At 34.9% G+C, this 14,281-nt stretch overlaps 1 protein-coding gene across 1 annotated transcript; it reads left to right on the top strand.

The window, feature by feature from the left end:
- Positions 1 to 370: 370 nt before the first annotated feature.
- LOC133286883 (protein SEMI-ROLLED LEAF 2) lies at positions 371 to 14,281 on the top strand. Its single transcript, XM_061484383.1, has 19 exons — positions 371 to 517; positions 978 to 1,052; positions 2,020 to 2,135; positions 4,993 to 5,107; positions 5,252 to 5,380; positions 6,859 to 6,906; positions 7,772 to 7,974; positions 8,073 to 8,269; positions 8,382 to 8,674; positions 8,910 to 9,059; positions 9,158 to 9,583; positions 9,815 to 9,964; positions 11,123 to 11,195; positions 11,959 to 12,086; positions 12,673 to 12,873; positions 12,968 to 13,066; positions 13,196 to 13,321; positions 13,429 to 13,659; positions 14,117 to 14,281. The coding sequence occupies exons 1-19, from the start codon at positions 371 to 373 to the stop codon at positions 14,279 to 14,281; spliced, it is 3,072 nt and encodes a 1,023-aa protein (XP_061340367.1).

Raw genomic sequence — 14,281 nt, 5'->3', positions numbered from 1 at the left:
CATTCTTCCGTGTTTTAAGGGATTCCCTACCTTCCTCTAATACATTGGTACCTTCTCCTCCTTAAATTTGATATCATCAACCTCCAATGTTTGTGACATTTTTGTTTTTGCTGTTTTTTTTTCCTTTGAAGGATCAAATTCTAGTCCTACATTTTCCCATTTCAGGCCCAGTTTGATTACCTTCAAATTTTGATATATGCAGGCTGGTGGTTCAATTTGAAAGGTGCCCAGTTAAGATTTTAGCCTTTCTTTCCCTTCTTCACGTTCAAAATCGGATTTTTCTGATTGGTTTGGAAGGGAAAGAGAGCAAAATTTCAAACCAAACTTTTGTAATTTCATTTATCTAATTGCTTGATATTGGAATTCGAAAATGACTGCGGTATCTGGTGTAATTTCCCGTCAAGTTCTACCTGCTTGTGGCAATCTTTGTTTCTTTTGCCCTTCCTTGAGGGCAAGGTCAAGACAACCTGTCAAGAGGTACAAGAAGCTCATTGCTGACATTTTCCCTCGTAACAAGGTCTGTTGTTTTTCTGTTTTGGGTTAATTCTTTCTTTCTTTCTTTCTTTTTTGATTCCATGTCTCTCTAATCATGTTACATTGTCATTGCAAGAGCAGTTACTTGTCCAGCCCTTATATATGTAATGCAGCCATGCAGGAGGAAGTACCTTTACTAGATTGTAATTCATGTTAGTTTAATGTTCAATTGTGATATTTAAGTAGGTCAGTGAAGTTGAAGGCAAGCTAACATTGCTATTTAAGGAATGCAAATGCTTGTTTTGCCTCCCTGTAGCTAAACAATACAAGCAATTGAAAGATCCATGGTTACATGATGGTGACCTTCGGTTTGATGCAACATATAAAATTAATCATGAGATACATATGTCTCTTTTAATTTACTTATTTGTTCTTTTTGTACTTGTATTTGTCTCACAAAATGCCTGCTGTATTGATTTTTTATTTTATTTATGAGTTGACAGGATGAAGGGCCAAATGATAGAAAAATAGGAAAACTATGCGATTATGCCTCCAAAAATCCTTTACGCATCCCAAAGGTATGGACTATGGAATCTTTTAACGAAAAACACATAAATTTTGATGGTGTACGTTGATTCTTGTATATGTTTACTCCAAATTCTCTTAACACATAATTTAGACAATGACATTTGGAGACAAGGCCTTATCTGGCCTATGCAACGGCAGCAGACCATTAGTATAAACCCTACTAGTATTGCTGTCCAAATGAAAACCTCAGTTGTAGATGTAGCTTTAAACTTCCAAAAAGAAGTTGTAATGTACGAGGGATTCCAAATTTCAAAAGGAAAACAAATTTACAATTGAAAAATCTGACAGATTCTAAGCTCCATGTTTTTACATCTAGTGAAGATACCATGGAGATCAAATCTAAAGCTTCTTGATAATTAGGATTGTTAGATTGAAATCTAGAAATTCAACCATTGAAGAGAGGTCACCTTAGAGCCCTATTACAGAAGTTTAAACATTTGTATGATGGGTCTCTAACCTGTATTGTTCTAAATGTGCTTCTTATTTTAGATGGGCTTATGGTAATCATAATGCCCTTCTCTTTTTCCCACTTAAAGATGTTATCCTTTGTTCTCATCAACTGTACAATTCTCTTGGAATCCATTATCATTAGGTTTGACATATTATTCATGTACCTCTCAACCTGCCACAATGTTCCTGCTTACTGTCTGTTTGACTTTTTAATAATAAATATGAAACTAATATATTTCAGACATCAAATCCTTGCTTCTTTTCTCTGAATCATCAAATTAAAAAATAAAAAATAAAAAAGAAGTTCTTCATGGGAAATCCTAAAAGTTTTTAGTGTATCCTTTCTTTTGGATCTGTATCCCTCTTTGATTTATCTAATATATTAATTTTCATATCTTTTTTCAGTTACTAGATTATAAAATTGTTCTGATTATTTTATTAGAAAACACTCAAGTTTCTAATCCTTAAAGACTGTTGCTATGCTCACTAATGTTAATTGGTGATCAGATTGTGAATGCCCTTGAGCAAAGGTGTTACAAGGAGCTACGAAATGAGAACTTCCATTCAACAAAAATAGTCATGTGCATTTACAAGAAATTTCTGTTTTCTTGCAAGGAACAAATGTGAGTTCATATTTATATTACCTTTATGCTTATATACAGATGGATTTGTATATGTCTTTTAGAATATCATAGATACTTATGGTAGCATATCATTTATAAATAATAGAGTCAATTAGGAGCCTCCTTGGGAGCTGATTTTGGATTGTATATTTGTATAATTAGGATTCAATCATTGTAAATTAATATTGTATGGAACCAATTCAACCTAAAAATTTAAGCTATTAGGTGAAGGCCAATAAATGATTTTATATTTTATTTCTATAACACACCCCATTACACAAAAGTCCATTGGCTTTAAAGGGTGAACAATACACAGGCTACGCCTACCTATGCGAAGATACTCCACAATATTTAATTATTTATTAATAGAATAGGGGCGGTGAGAATCGAACTCAGGCTCTGATAACATGTGATACAACCAATTCAACCTAAAATCTTAAGTTATTTGATGAAGGCCGCCTCACACAAAAGTCTATTAAGCTTGAAAGGTGGACAATGCATAGGCCCATGTACTAGTGTTAAGAAACTACACAATCTTTAAATAATTATTAATAGAATGGGGGCGGTGAAAATCGAACTCGTGACCACTTGGTCATAGAGGCTTTGATACCATGTAAAAAACCAAACTAAAAATTATAAGCTATTAGGTGAAGGTCAATTAATAGGTTTTTTGTTACATTTCTCTAACAAATATTAACACTAATATATATATGGAGACCTTGTATGGATTGTCCAAAACACAATTTATCCCCAATTAGATTGTTCTTAGAATTCTTAAGTTTGTGGTATCAGAGCTGGTTTTGAGCATGTTATCCTTGATTCTTTGTGCGACTCTTATCAGGAGGTTTTTGTTTGAATACTTTGATATATTAAAGGAGAATCAGGAAGAGGCTTACTATATGAAGATAAGGGGCATATGGAGATTTGTTATTATACAAATGTTGATTGTGTAGGTCCTCCCCCTAGTGTGTTCTTTTTATAGGAATCCTGATATTATGGAAAAGCAAAAAAAAAAAAATTGGGGTTGCCAGATCAAGAGCAGAAACTAACAGTCAGGCTATGGTAGATATATTTTGACATCTTGTATTTCATGAAAGAACTGAGGCCATTGAGATTGGTTTCCACTTTGTTCGGGGAAAATTCAATTTGGAGAGACTGCAATTCAAATTGGTTGCCACTTTGTTTCGGGGAACTTTAGTTTGGAGAGATTGCAATGACATTTGTAAACTCTAATGACTAACTTGCAGACATTTTCACTAAGACCCTTAGAGGTTCTCGGGTCAACTATACATGTGATAAGTTTGACCCATATGATATATATACACTAGCTTGAGTAGGAGTGTTAGAGTATTTTAGATAATTATGATAATATATTATGCATATATGGTAGAATCAATTAGGAGCAAACTTAGGAACTAATTTAGGACTGTATATCTGTATAATTAGGATTGAAACATTGTAATTAATATTAACACTAATATATATGGAGATCTTGTGTTGACTGTCTAGATATAATTTATCCCTGATTAGATTGATTTTAGAATTTTTGAGAGTGTCTATTGAAAATTGTAAAGAACCAATTTAACCCAAAAGCTTAAGCTATTGGGTGAGGCTACATTAATGATTTTATATATCTCAATATGCCCCCTCACACGAGAGTCCACTGGGCTTGAAGGGTGGATAATGCACAGGCCCACCTACCTGTGCGAAGAAAGAGATTCCACAAGAAAGTGGGGGGCGGTTAGGATCGAACCCAGTACACTGAGGCTCTGATACCATGTAAAGAACCAATTCAACCCAAAAACTTAAGCTATTGGGTGAGGCTACATTAATGATTTTATATATCTCAACAAAAAATTTTGCAGCAATGATGCTTGAACCATTTGTGGTTTGTTCGAAGTCTGGTTACGTTAACTTGTCTCCCACCCTTCACCCCTCTCTCTATCATTTATTGAATTGCTGGTTTTCTTCTTCTTTGTAACCATCCCTTCCAAATTTTCCTTGTTTTGATAGGCCTAGGTAAATTTTTTTGAAGAGGTGTGGGAGTGCTATGGATGCTTATTTTGGGATAGTTCAGCATCTTTATTAAGGTTTTCTGAACTGTGAATGCTGATAGTGTAGGTGATTTATGAGTGGGTCAAAATAATTATATAGAAAACTCTGTATATGCATTGTGTGTATTTGGATTCACCCCCCCCCCCCCCCCCACCAACCACATTTTCTGAAAATTTTACTGATCATGAAATAGAAAAGAAATTATAAAGTAGGTTGCAGGTTTTTCATCAGAATCCACTTACATTTAGCCCAGTAACTCAGCAACACAAATCTGCCAAATTACCAAGATTCCCCCCAGATTGGAATACTAAGCAATATTCAGATCTACTAGGACTAAAATTGAATAATATTTTTGGCTTCTTTATGATCTTATATGGATTATACCCACACTTTTGAATATTAAATTCCTCTCTCACTGAGGTGTGTTATACAGAGACACTAATAATTTTTTTGGGTACAGTTTGAAATTTTCCCATTGAGCATCTGATGGAACTGGTGATGAATGTCATTGCGAAACATTTGTAACTTCATGCTCTATCATTACTTATTATGAAAACTAGATGGCAAATAAAGCATAATCACCTTGTGTTACAATTCACTAATGTGTAGTTTGAATAGATTGATGTGGGGTTTATTTATTTTTTCTTACTCTGCTTCTTCATGATTACATGCTCGCAGCAATTATTGGCTACATATTAGTAACTCACTAAAGAAATTTATTTTAGTGATCTTTGCTTAACCTCTTGGAATTAAGAGATTTAAAACTATTGATGCATTTATTATTTTCTATGTTTGTTGACAGGCCACTATTTGCTAGTAGCTTGCTAAGTATTATTCACACGCTGCTGGATCAAACAAGGCAGGATGAAATGAGAGTTATAGGATGTCACATTCTTTTTGATTTTGTAAATAATCAGGTTGGTTTCCCTGTTTCTTCAAGGGTTACAAGTTTTAAGTTCAGTGGATTAATAGTATATATTATCAACTGCAATTTTTTACTACCCTTCTAATTTTTTACAGGAAAAATGCTAGAGACTCACATATGTTTTGAATTTTTGCAGATTGATGGAAGTTACCTGTTCAGCTTAGAAGGTGTTATCCCAAAGCTCTGTCAATTAGTTCAAGAAGCAGGGGAAGATGAAAGGGCGAGAACTAGTCGTTCAGCCGGTTTGCAAGCCCTTTCATCGATGGTATTTATTTTATGATTCCACCGTTGTTTTTAACACTTCAATCACAAATTGTTCCACACGAGTTGGAGTTATTACATTTTTGTTTGACATTAATTCCACTAAGTTGTACTGTAATGATATTAATCTTGATATATTAATCTTCACTGATATTTTTTTGATATTTATACATATGTTTATATAGTTGTGTATAGATATTGCTTTGTTTGTGATAGACCCCAGCTCCTAAGGTGTACAATAGCAAGGAAGGGAAGCATGATTAGAGATTAATGTGAGTAATGTGCGAGGGAAGTATGATCAGCACATAGTGAGGTGCAGTATAACAACCTGCCCACGTGGCAGATGGGTGCCGGAAACAGATTTGGTAATGGGAAGAGGATAAAAGCAGAAGAGAGGAGAGGGGAAGGAATTTTAGCTGTTTTGCTTCAAAAAAGCGTGCTCTGTTTTTCAGGTTCTTATCAGCACTAATAGGATAGGAGCAGCAGTGAACATGTTTAATGTTGAGGGGAGAATTTCATAGTACGAACCCCATAAGAAACAGGTTATCTTGTATCCATAGTTAGCATCAGGTAAAGCATAGGAAAGACCTTTAGGTATTATTTCAAGTATCCCAAACATCATAATGTCTATGCTTTTTGTTTTCTTCTGGTCCAAACTAAATTGAACTTAGAAAAACAAGCAATTCTAGATTTTTTATTTTTTATTTTTTATTTTTTATTTTTTTTGCAGTCGCGCATATCTCGCTGGCCATTATCTGCCTAGATTTTCTTAGGTCTTAGCCATTCTTCTGTCTGTGTAGTGACAAAAATGGCTGCAAGAGGCGTTGATGTCTTTTTGCAATAATCCTGTCTAAAATTTCGTTCTGTGCTCGCCTTTAGGGGCACCAACACTGCCCTTGCTATCCTTTTCATATATTTTTCTTTGCATTTTTTCCACCTTTTTACAATGGGGCAGTTGCATCTCTCCTTTATGACTGTCCAAATTCCAAATAATCTTAGATTATCTTTCTATTTTATCCTCAATTGTCCAATAATTTCTTGATCCTGCCTTAGTTCTAAGTTAATGCCTAATGCGCAAATAAGGAGTCTTTCCATTTCTGTTTAATAATGTTTATGGACCTGTGTGAATAGACAATTATTGGAACTTTAGTTGTTCTTGTTTTTAACATTTTTTTTTTGTTTATGATTAGAAGTTCTTGCTTTTACATCAATCCTCTTACTTTGCATCAGAAAAAGCTTAGGTTATAGGTTGCATCATAAATTTATGGTAATCGTACTGAGTTCTAATCTCTCTCTCTCTTTTTTTTATTCGCTGGCTTTGAGATTGGATGCCTCTGATTTACCATGTGAAGATGCTGGAACAAAATGGATTGACAATCTCTTATGTATTTCATGCTTTCTTAGTATTTACCTCCTTTCTTCAGGGGTAGTATAATCTGTATACCTATCCTTAAGAATTAAATGAACTAATTTGCTGTGTAGGTTCGGTTTATGGGTGTAAATTCACACATATCAGTTGAGTTTGATAATGTAAGTAGTTTTTTACTTCTTCAATCTTATGACTACTTATATAGTTTTCTCATACCTGCTGATTATGGCTATTGTGCTTTTTCTCAGTAGAGGGGATTTATATTTTTAAGTGGTTGCAGCAACGCATGAACATGTTATTTTGTGTGGGAAATGAAAATGACATGCTTTCACTTATATTAGTCAATATATAAATTCCTTGCATTTTCAAAACTATAAAAAAAAAAAAAAAACCACTCCCCGTTAAATTCGACCAGCGAGTGTGGGGTGGAAAAAATCTTTGTACGCAGCCTTACCCTTGCATAATTGCAAAAAGGCTGTTTCCTGGATTCGAACTCATGACCTTTCAGTCATAAAGGAACAGTTTTACCACTGCTCCGGTTCGCCCCCTATATAAAACAAAAATCATTGTTAGGAATCTAGAGCTCCTATTGCACTCAATGGAATTTAATAGCTTAATTTGCTGTGAAAATTGTGTAACATCCCTCCAGTAAGTCCAGCTTTGTCAAATTGACAATATTGCACGCAATAATGTCACTATCAGAGCTTTAAATGAGTAAGGGGATTTTATCCCAATTTGCATCATGCCTCTTTGCATCAAATGCAAGGGTAAGTCTTCCTACAAAGATTTTCTTCACCCTTATTTGCAAGTCGGGTTTTCATATGGAGTGGTTTTGCATCATGTCTGTATTCTCTCTTGAAGAATTTAATATCAACTTATTATGTTCTGTTTCACTCCTTGCTAGATAAGTTGTGTGTGGCTGACTTTTCCTTGTGACTATCTCCTCATATGTAACTTATACAGGTGTTAATAAAAAATATTAAATATCTCGTTTGATTTATAGTGGAAATTTCTATCTCATTGTAGATTGTTTCTGCTGTCTTGGAAAACTATGAAGTTCCTAAGAAAAATTCAGCAGGCCTTAATCACGAGGAAGAAGGTCTTGAGAATAGGTCGGTCCAAGACGTGATGACAAATGAGGGTCAAATTTCTCCATTGCTGGATGTCAAAAAGAGAAATCGAAACTGGAGTGAAATTGTTAATGACAAAGGCGAAGTAAATGTAGCAATGTAATTGTTTTAATCAGCAGAAATATATGAAATGGATTTATGCTGTCTCTATTAATTTCAATACCTTTACCTGGTTTTTGTTTCATAAATTCATGCAGGGAAGATGAAAAGAATCCCTCTTTTTGGTCTGGGGTTTGCTTACATAATATGGCCAACTTAGCCAAGGAGGGGACTACCATACGGCGTGTGATGGAATCTTTGTTCCGATACTTTGATAATGGAAATCTATGGTCTATAAACCATGGCCTAGCCTTTTCTGTTTTAAAGGATATACTATTTTTAATGGATGATTCTGGTATACTATTTTTCTATTTGATCATAAAGTTCTCTAATGTGATATAATCTTTTGTTAATTACTCCTGCTCTTCTGTTTTCTCTTTCATTTTCCCCACATGTGGTTGTCGCAGAGAAAAACACACATGTTTTGTTGTCGATGTTAATCAAGCATATGGATCATAAAATTGTCCTTAAAGATCCCAACATGCAGCTAGACATTGTTGAGGTAACCACTGCGCTTGCCCAATATGCAAAGGTCCAACCTTCTGTATCAATAATTGGTGCAGTAAGTGACATGATGAGACATTTACGGAAGAGCATACACTGTTCCCTAGATAACTCAAATCTGGCTGCTGACACAATCAATTGGAACAAGAATTTCAGAAAAGTTGTGGATAAGTGCCTTGTACAGTTATCAAATAAGGTTCATCACGTTTCCCACAGCTTTCAATCAAGTTTATACCTAAACTTTCAGACTAATTGAATTATAAATTCTTTGGATGATTAATTTGTTGGTTTATAAATTCTTTGGATGATTAATTTGTTGGTTTTATGTTGTCTTTGAAACTTTGATAAAGTTATAGTATATATGGCTGTCATTCATTAATAGAATTATCATAAAGATAAAGGAAGAGATCTAAGCTGTTACTGATGAACAGGTTGGAGAAGCAGACCCAATTCTTGATGTTGTGGCTGTGATGTTAGAGAATATCTCAACTATAATGACGACATCCAGAGCCACAGTCTATGCTGTCTATCGGACTGCTCAAATTGCAGTCTCCTTTCCAAATATGTCCTGTCAGAACAAGGCAAGGAGTGGATATTCCTGGTTTAGTTCTTTCCTCTGTGGTTCGCTAGTTTTAGTTTATGGATATACGTGATATTAAAACCCTACTTTCCTCCTCAGGCATTCCCTGAGGCATTGTTTCATCAACTACTCCTGGCTATGGTCCATCCAGATCATGAAACACGAGTGGTAGCTCACCGCATCTTTTCTATCATTCTTGTGCCAAACTCTGTATACCCTCGTCCATGCTTGTCTGTTTCTCACTCTAAGGCAGTGGATGTTCCACGATCACTCTCGAGGGCAGTCTCTGTTTTCTCCTCTTCAGCTGCTTTATTTGAGAAGCTAAGACTGGAGAGACGTTCTTCAAGTGAAAAATTAAGTCAATATAACAAAGAAGATGTTGCTGGAGAGATCGAACCAGCTAATAGCAATGGTGGGATCCTAAACAGATTGAAGTCAACCCATAGTCGGGTATCTAGTGTGAATAACCCTCCTCTACTAACTGAGGTGAATAAAATTACTGCAAACAATGATAGTCGGAACTTGGTGAGTCTTGCATTGATGAGTATCCATCAACAATTTGATTATGGTCCTACAGTTGTAATTGCCTTCAACTTACCAGAAGCTAAAAAGTTATATGGTTATTGCTCATGCTTCAAATAAACAAACATGGGGTGTTACAAACCCCGCTCTAACCACAAAATGTTGTTTTTACATTGGCTTGAACTTGGTGTTACTATGGTTAGCATTACTGATCTGTGTTTCACTTGAACACAGGAGTCTGCTGCTCTCAGGCTGAGTAGGCATCAGATAAACCGATTGTTATCATCAATTTGGGCACAGTCTATCTCTCCTGGAAATATGCCTGCAAATTATGAAGCAATTGCTCATACATACAGCTTGGTGTTGCTTGTGTCTAGAGCTAAGGTAATAACTGGATTCATGATGCATGATTGTACTCTATCTTCTTATATGATCTTAAAATAATATTATTTGTTGAAGGGATGTAAAGAACCATTTCAACCCAAAAGTTTAAGCTTTGGGTGAGGGTCTTTTTAATGGTTTATATTAAACACGTCCCCTCATACGAGAGCCTATTGAGCTTGATGGGTGGATAATGCACAGGCCCACTTACCTGTGCTAAGAAACTCCACAATACTTAATTAATTATTAATTAAATGGAGGGTGATGGGGATTGAACCCGTGACACCGAGACTCTGATACCATGTAAAGAACCATTCCAATCCAAAAGCTTAAGCTGTTTGGCGAGAGCCTTTTTAATGTTTATATTATACTTTAACAAGGGATCCCATCTTTTTGTATGTGCTATGTTGTTTTTTTCATGATAATATGTGATACCTGCGAGATTGTTAAAAGTATTCCAATGTTCAAATTTCCTCATAACATGAAAAAAGGGAAAGGAACAAAAATAGGAATGAAGGGACGACAGGGACAAGGCATTAGTCAGGATTGGTTGTACTTGTGCATTGTAGTCAGGATTTTGCATCCAGGTAAAACAGGGACAAGCTGATAGTTACTTGGGAATCAAAGGAACTAGGTTAATTGTGACTATGATATGGGTTGTACTTTTTGGTGCAGCTCTAGCATTGCAGCATGTTTTGTGGGTTGGTTATTGATGGTGTTCAGGTCTGTTTCAGGAACTTTTAAATGTCTCTTTTGATCTACAGCTTTGATGTAATATCATTATTTTTATAATTGTAATACTACTCTAATCATCTATTGTCTCAAAAATGTCTACTGGATTCATTTCTGCTGCTAGAAATATTTATATTTCCCTAACAACTGTAGTGCTAAAATGAATCTTCATACTGTACTTGTGAATGTATTATGGAACATTAATGTCCTTGATCTGACCTAAAGTTTTGAATTATTCTTGCTAAGATTTATTATCTCAGTTTGCATTGTTCAGGGATCATACTGCTAAAATAGAGAAAAGGTTTAAGGCTGTCTACATCTGTACATCATCATTGATACTGTCTTCTTTACCATCTTTTTTTCCCATTTGAATGTGTCATACTTTCTTTTCCTTTAAAATAATTTTCCAAATTTTCTTTTTCTTTGCAGAATTCTTTTCATGAGGTACTAATTCGGAGTTTTCAGCTTGCTTTTTCCTTGTGGAATATTTCTCTTAAAGAAGGTGAGCTCTCAGTCATAGTAAACTTAAAATTTGATTGTCCTTAGGAGAGAATCCAGTTTGATACTGTATTACACATGATTTGATTTTTCCTGGGTCTTTCAACATATCCTAAGTTGATATTAGAAAACTCCATCATTCTTCTTTCCTCTTGCTCAAATTCATTTGGTCTGTAGCACACCATAGCACTATCACTATTAATCATTTGCAGTTCAGAAGACCTTGTGAGGCTTTATTACTGCATATTGTGTTAAGTGTTACTGTACTTCTGTGGCACATTGGGCAATTGTTTTTACTCTCCTCAAAGGCTTGTAATTTCTGGTTTATGTTGTAGGTTATTTGGTACTTTTTAGGGGCCTTTAATTGATTCTGTCCTTCTTGATTGGAGGATTTCTTTGTAATTTTCTCAGGAAAGACGGACAATACCTATTGAGATGTGTTGTTTCTTATTTTTATCTCGATGAAAAACTTAAAGCCAAAAGGATATGAATTGCAATGATGGGCATTCAATTGAATGTGAAATGCCGGATTGTGATTGATAACAACCAGTACTTCTGATGAATGACAAATTGTTTCCCAAGCAAGTCTTGGCATAGGAATCTTAAAGATTTTTAGCATATGGAAAATATTCTTGATGGTCATTTTATTAGAAACTAGATACGCTTCCATTGGGAGTGGGTGAATAAATGAAGCCAGGAAAGAACAAACTTCCTGTGATGTTGGAATGTCAATCCTTTCAGCTTTAGATTCCTACTTTTTATTGCAGGGCCTTTGCCACCATCTCGTCGGAGATCACTCATTACTTTGGCAACTACCATGATTATGTTTTCCTCAAAAGCATACAACATTGTCCCTCTTGTCAATAGTGCCAAGGAAGTGCTTACAGAGAGAAAGGTGAGACATTTATAAAAATTCGTGCATCTTGTGCCTCATTGTAAGCCATTATGGAGGTATTTAATAGGGACAATATTTTGAGAACTTGAAGATTTTGGAATTCAACCGAAAAGAACCATTTTAACTTAAAAGCTTAAGCTGTTACGTGAAGGTCATATTAATGGTTTTATATATTTTTAACACTCCCCCTCAAACAAGAATCCATTGGATTTGAAGGGTGGACAACGCACATACCCTCATCTACTTTTACTAAGAAATTCCACCATATTTAATTATTTATTAATAAAATGGGGGGCGATGACGATCAAATTTGTGACCACTTGGTCATAGAAGCTCTGATATTATGTAAAGAACCATTTCAATCCAAAAGTTGAAGTTATTAGGTAAAAGTCATATAAATGGTTTTGTATTTCTCTAAGACGTATATATGTCACAGATCTCAAGCAATCGAGTATTATGGATAATGGAAAATGATTTAAGTGTAAAGATGAGATCCAATACTTCTCTTTTGTTTTTTTGTTTTTTTATAAGATTCTTGAAAGCAAACGTCTTATATCCATCTAATGTTTTCATATTCTGGACTCAGGTTGACCCTTTCCTACATTTGATTGAAGATCACAAATTGCAAGCTATCAGCTTTGCACCTGATGAACTGACCATCAACTATGGATCCAAAGAAGATGATGATAGGGCCTTAGACACGCTTTCAGAGTTATTATCTTTCATACACCAAACACGGGAACTCTTTGCTTCTGAAATCATTAAGAGCTTTGAAATTTTTTCAAAAGTAAAGCTTTAAATTCTTATATATGTTTTGGACTGTCAGAAGGTAAAACTTATTCCAATTTCTAGACATTATGAACCTTTGGTCTTTTATGCAGGCTGAATTATCCTCAATAAGGGAGAAGCTGCTTGAAGAATTCTTACCAGATGATATGGGTGAACTTGGATCTCAATTGACCATGAATATACCCAAAATGGTGTGTCATGTGGATTTCTGAAGAATGAATTTTGTTTGGAACTATTAACCGTCTATATGTTCTTGTCTCCACTGTTTATACTTTCATGTTGCGAGTTGTGACTGATGTAGTCACTTTTACATTTTACAGGATGCTTCAGTCGTTTCAATTGATGATGACCTTATTCCTGATTCATTTGAAAGTCAAATAAAACACAATTCAGGATTGTCTATCGAGGTCCCTAGTTTATTGAGTGCTGATCAACTTTTAGAATTAGTATGTGACCCATTTCTTGCCCTCATACATTTTTGTGTTCTTTGGATTGTGTTTGAAGCTCTTCTTACATCAATAACACAAAATTTGGCACCGCAATTTGGGTGTAGGTTTTGGACACTCCTCATCAAGCTGGGAGGATTTCTGTATCAACTGCCTTTAATATGCCTTACAAGGATATGGCTGATAACTGTGAGGTACTTTTGAAGGGAAAGCAGAAAATGTCCAGATTGATGAGTAGTACCCAACAGAAGCAAGAATGTTTAGTTGACTTCCCTTTACCAAATCATGACGATGAATTGAAAAATATGGATTCCTCTTCCCATATGGATTTTCATAAGGTAATTCCTTGCTTTTAGATTCTATACTTTTCTTTAAATGTTTCATAAATATATATAGAGAAATGTTTTTCTCATGTTGCATCATGCACGAGACAAATTATCTCATACAACAGACAAAAAAGTGAGTGAGACCCACTAAGAAGAAGAGAGAGAAAGAAAAAAAGTGGATCCTACTCATTTTTTTGTGTGTTGCATGAGATAATTTGTCTCATGCAACATGAGAAAAATATATCCCATATATATATTCACATTTAGAGTGCATAGTTCTTCCCATTCAAAATGAAGGTTTATTGAATTGTCTAGATAAAAATGTGTGGCTGCAGAGTGGAAGTTATAATTTCACAGTTTTCAATTATAAGGCCTTAATGCCTTTTTTATGGCCATCAGCTATATAACATTATTATCTACATATGCAAGTTTTAAATGGAGTTTCTAATCTAAGTTATATAAGATGCAGGTGGGAAATTCTCTCTTTGATGAGAACACTGCTGTGGATTTGTACAAACCAACTTCTGACTCTCTTCCAATGCTGTGTGCAACTGAGAATCAGAATCAACCTTTCTTTTTCAAACTGCCAGCAGCAAGTCCTTATGATAACTTTCTGAAAGCTGCTGGTTGTTGA

The sequence above is a fragment of the Gastrolobium bilobum genome, unplaced genomic scaffold, assembly GCF_033153095.1.
Source record: "Gastrolobium bilobum isolate Gb01-03AN ecotype WA unplaced genomic scaffold, APGP_CSIRO_Gbil_v1 utg3261, whole genome shotgun sequence".
Classification (NCBI taxonomy): domain Eukaryota; kingdom Viridiplantae; phylum Streptophyta; class Magnoliopsida; order Fabales; family Fabaceae; genus Gastrolobium; species Gastrolobium bilobum.
The sequence above is the reverse complement of the archived record's forward strand: the minus strand, read 5'-3'. Positions and strand labels throughout refer to the sequence as shown.

Bases quoted from the DNA above. Each gene is read 5' to 3' on its own strand.
- LOC133286883 (XM_061484383.1), top strand. From the start codon at position 371: ATGACTGCGGTATCTGGTGTAATTTCCCGTCAAGTTCTACCTGCTTGT. The intron at 11,196-11,958 runs GTGAGCTCTCAG...TTTTTATTGCAG, and splicing joins GAATATTTCTCTTAAAGAAG to GGCCTTTGCCACCATCTCGT. The intron at 13,660-14,116 runs GTAATTCCTTGC...TATAAGATGCAG, and splicing joins CCCATATGGATTTTCATAAG to GTGGGAAATTCTCTCTTTGA.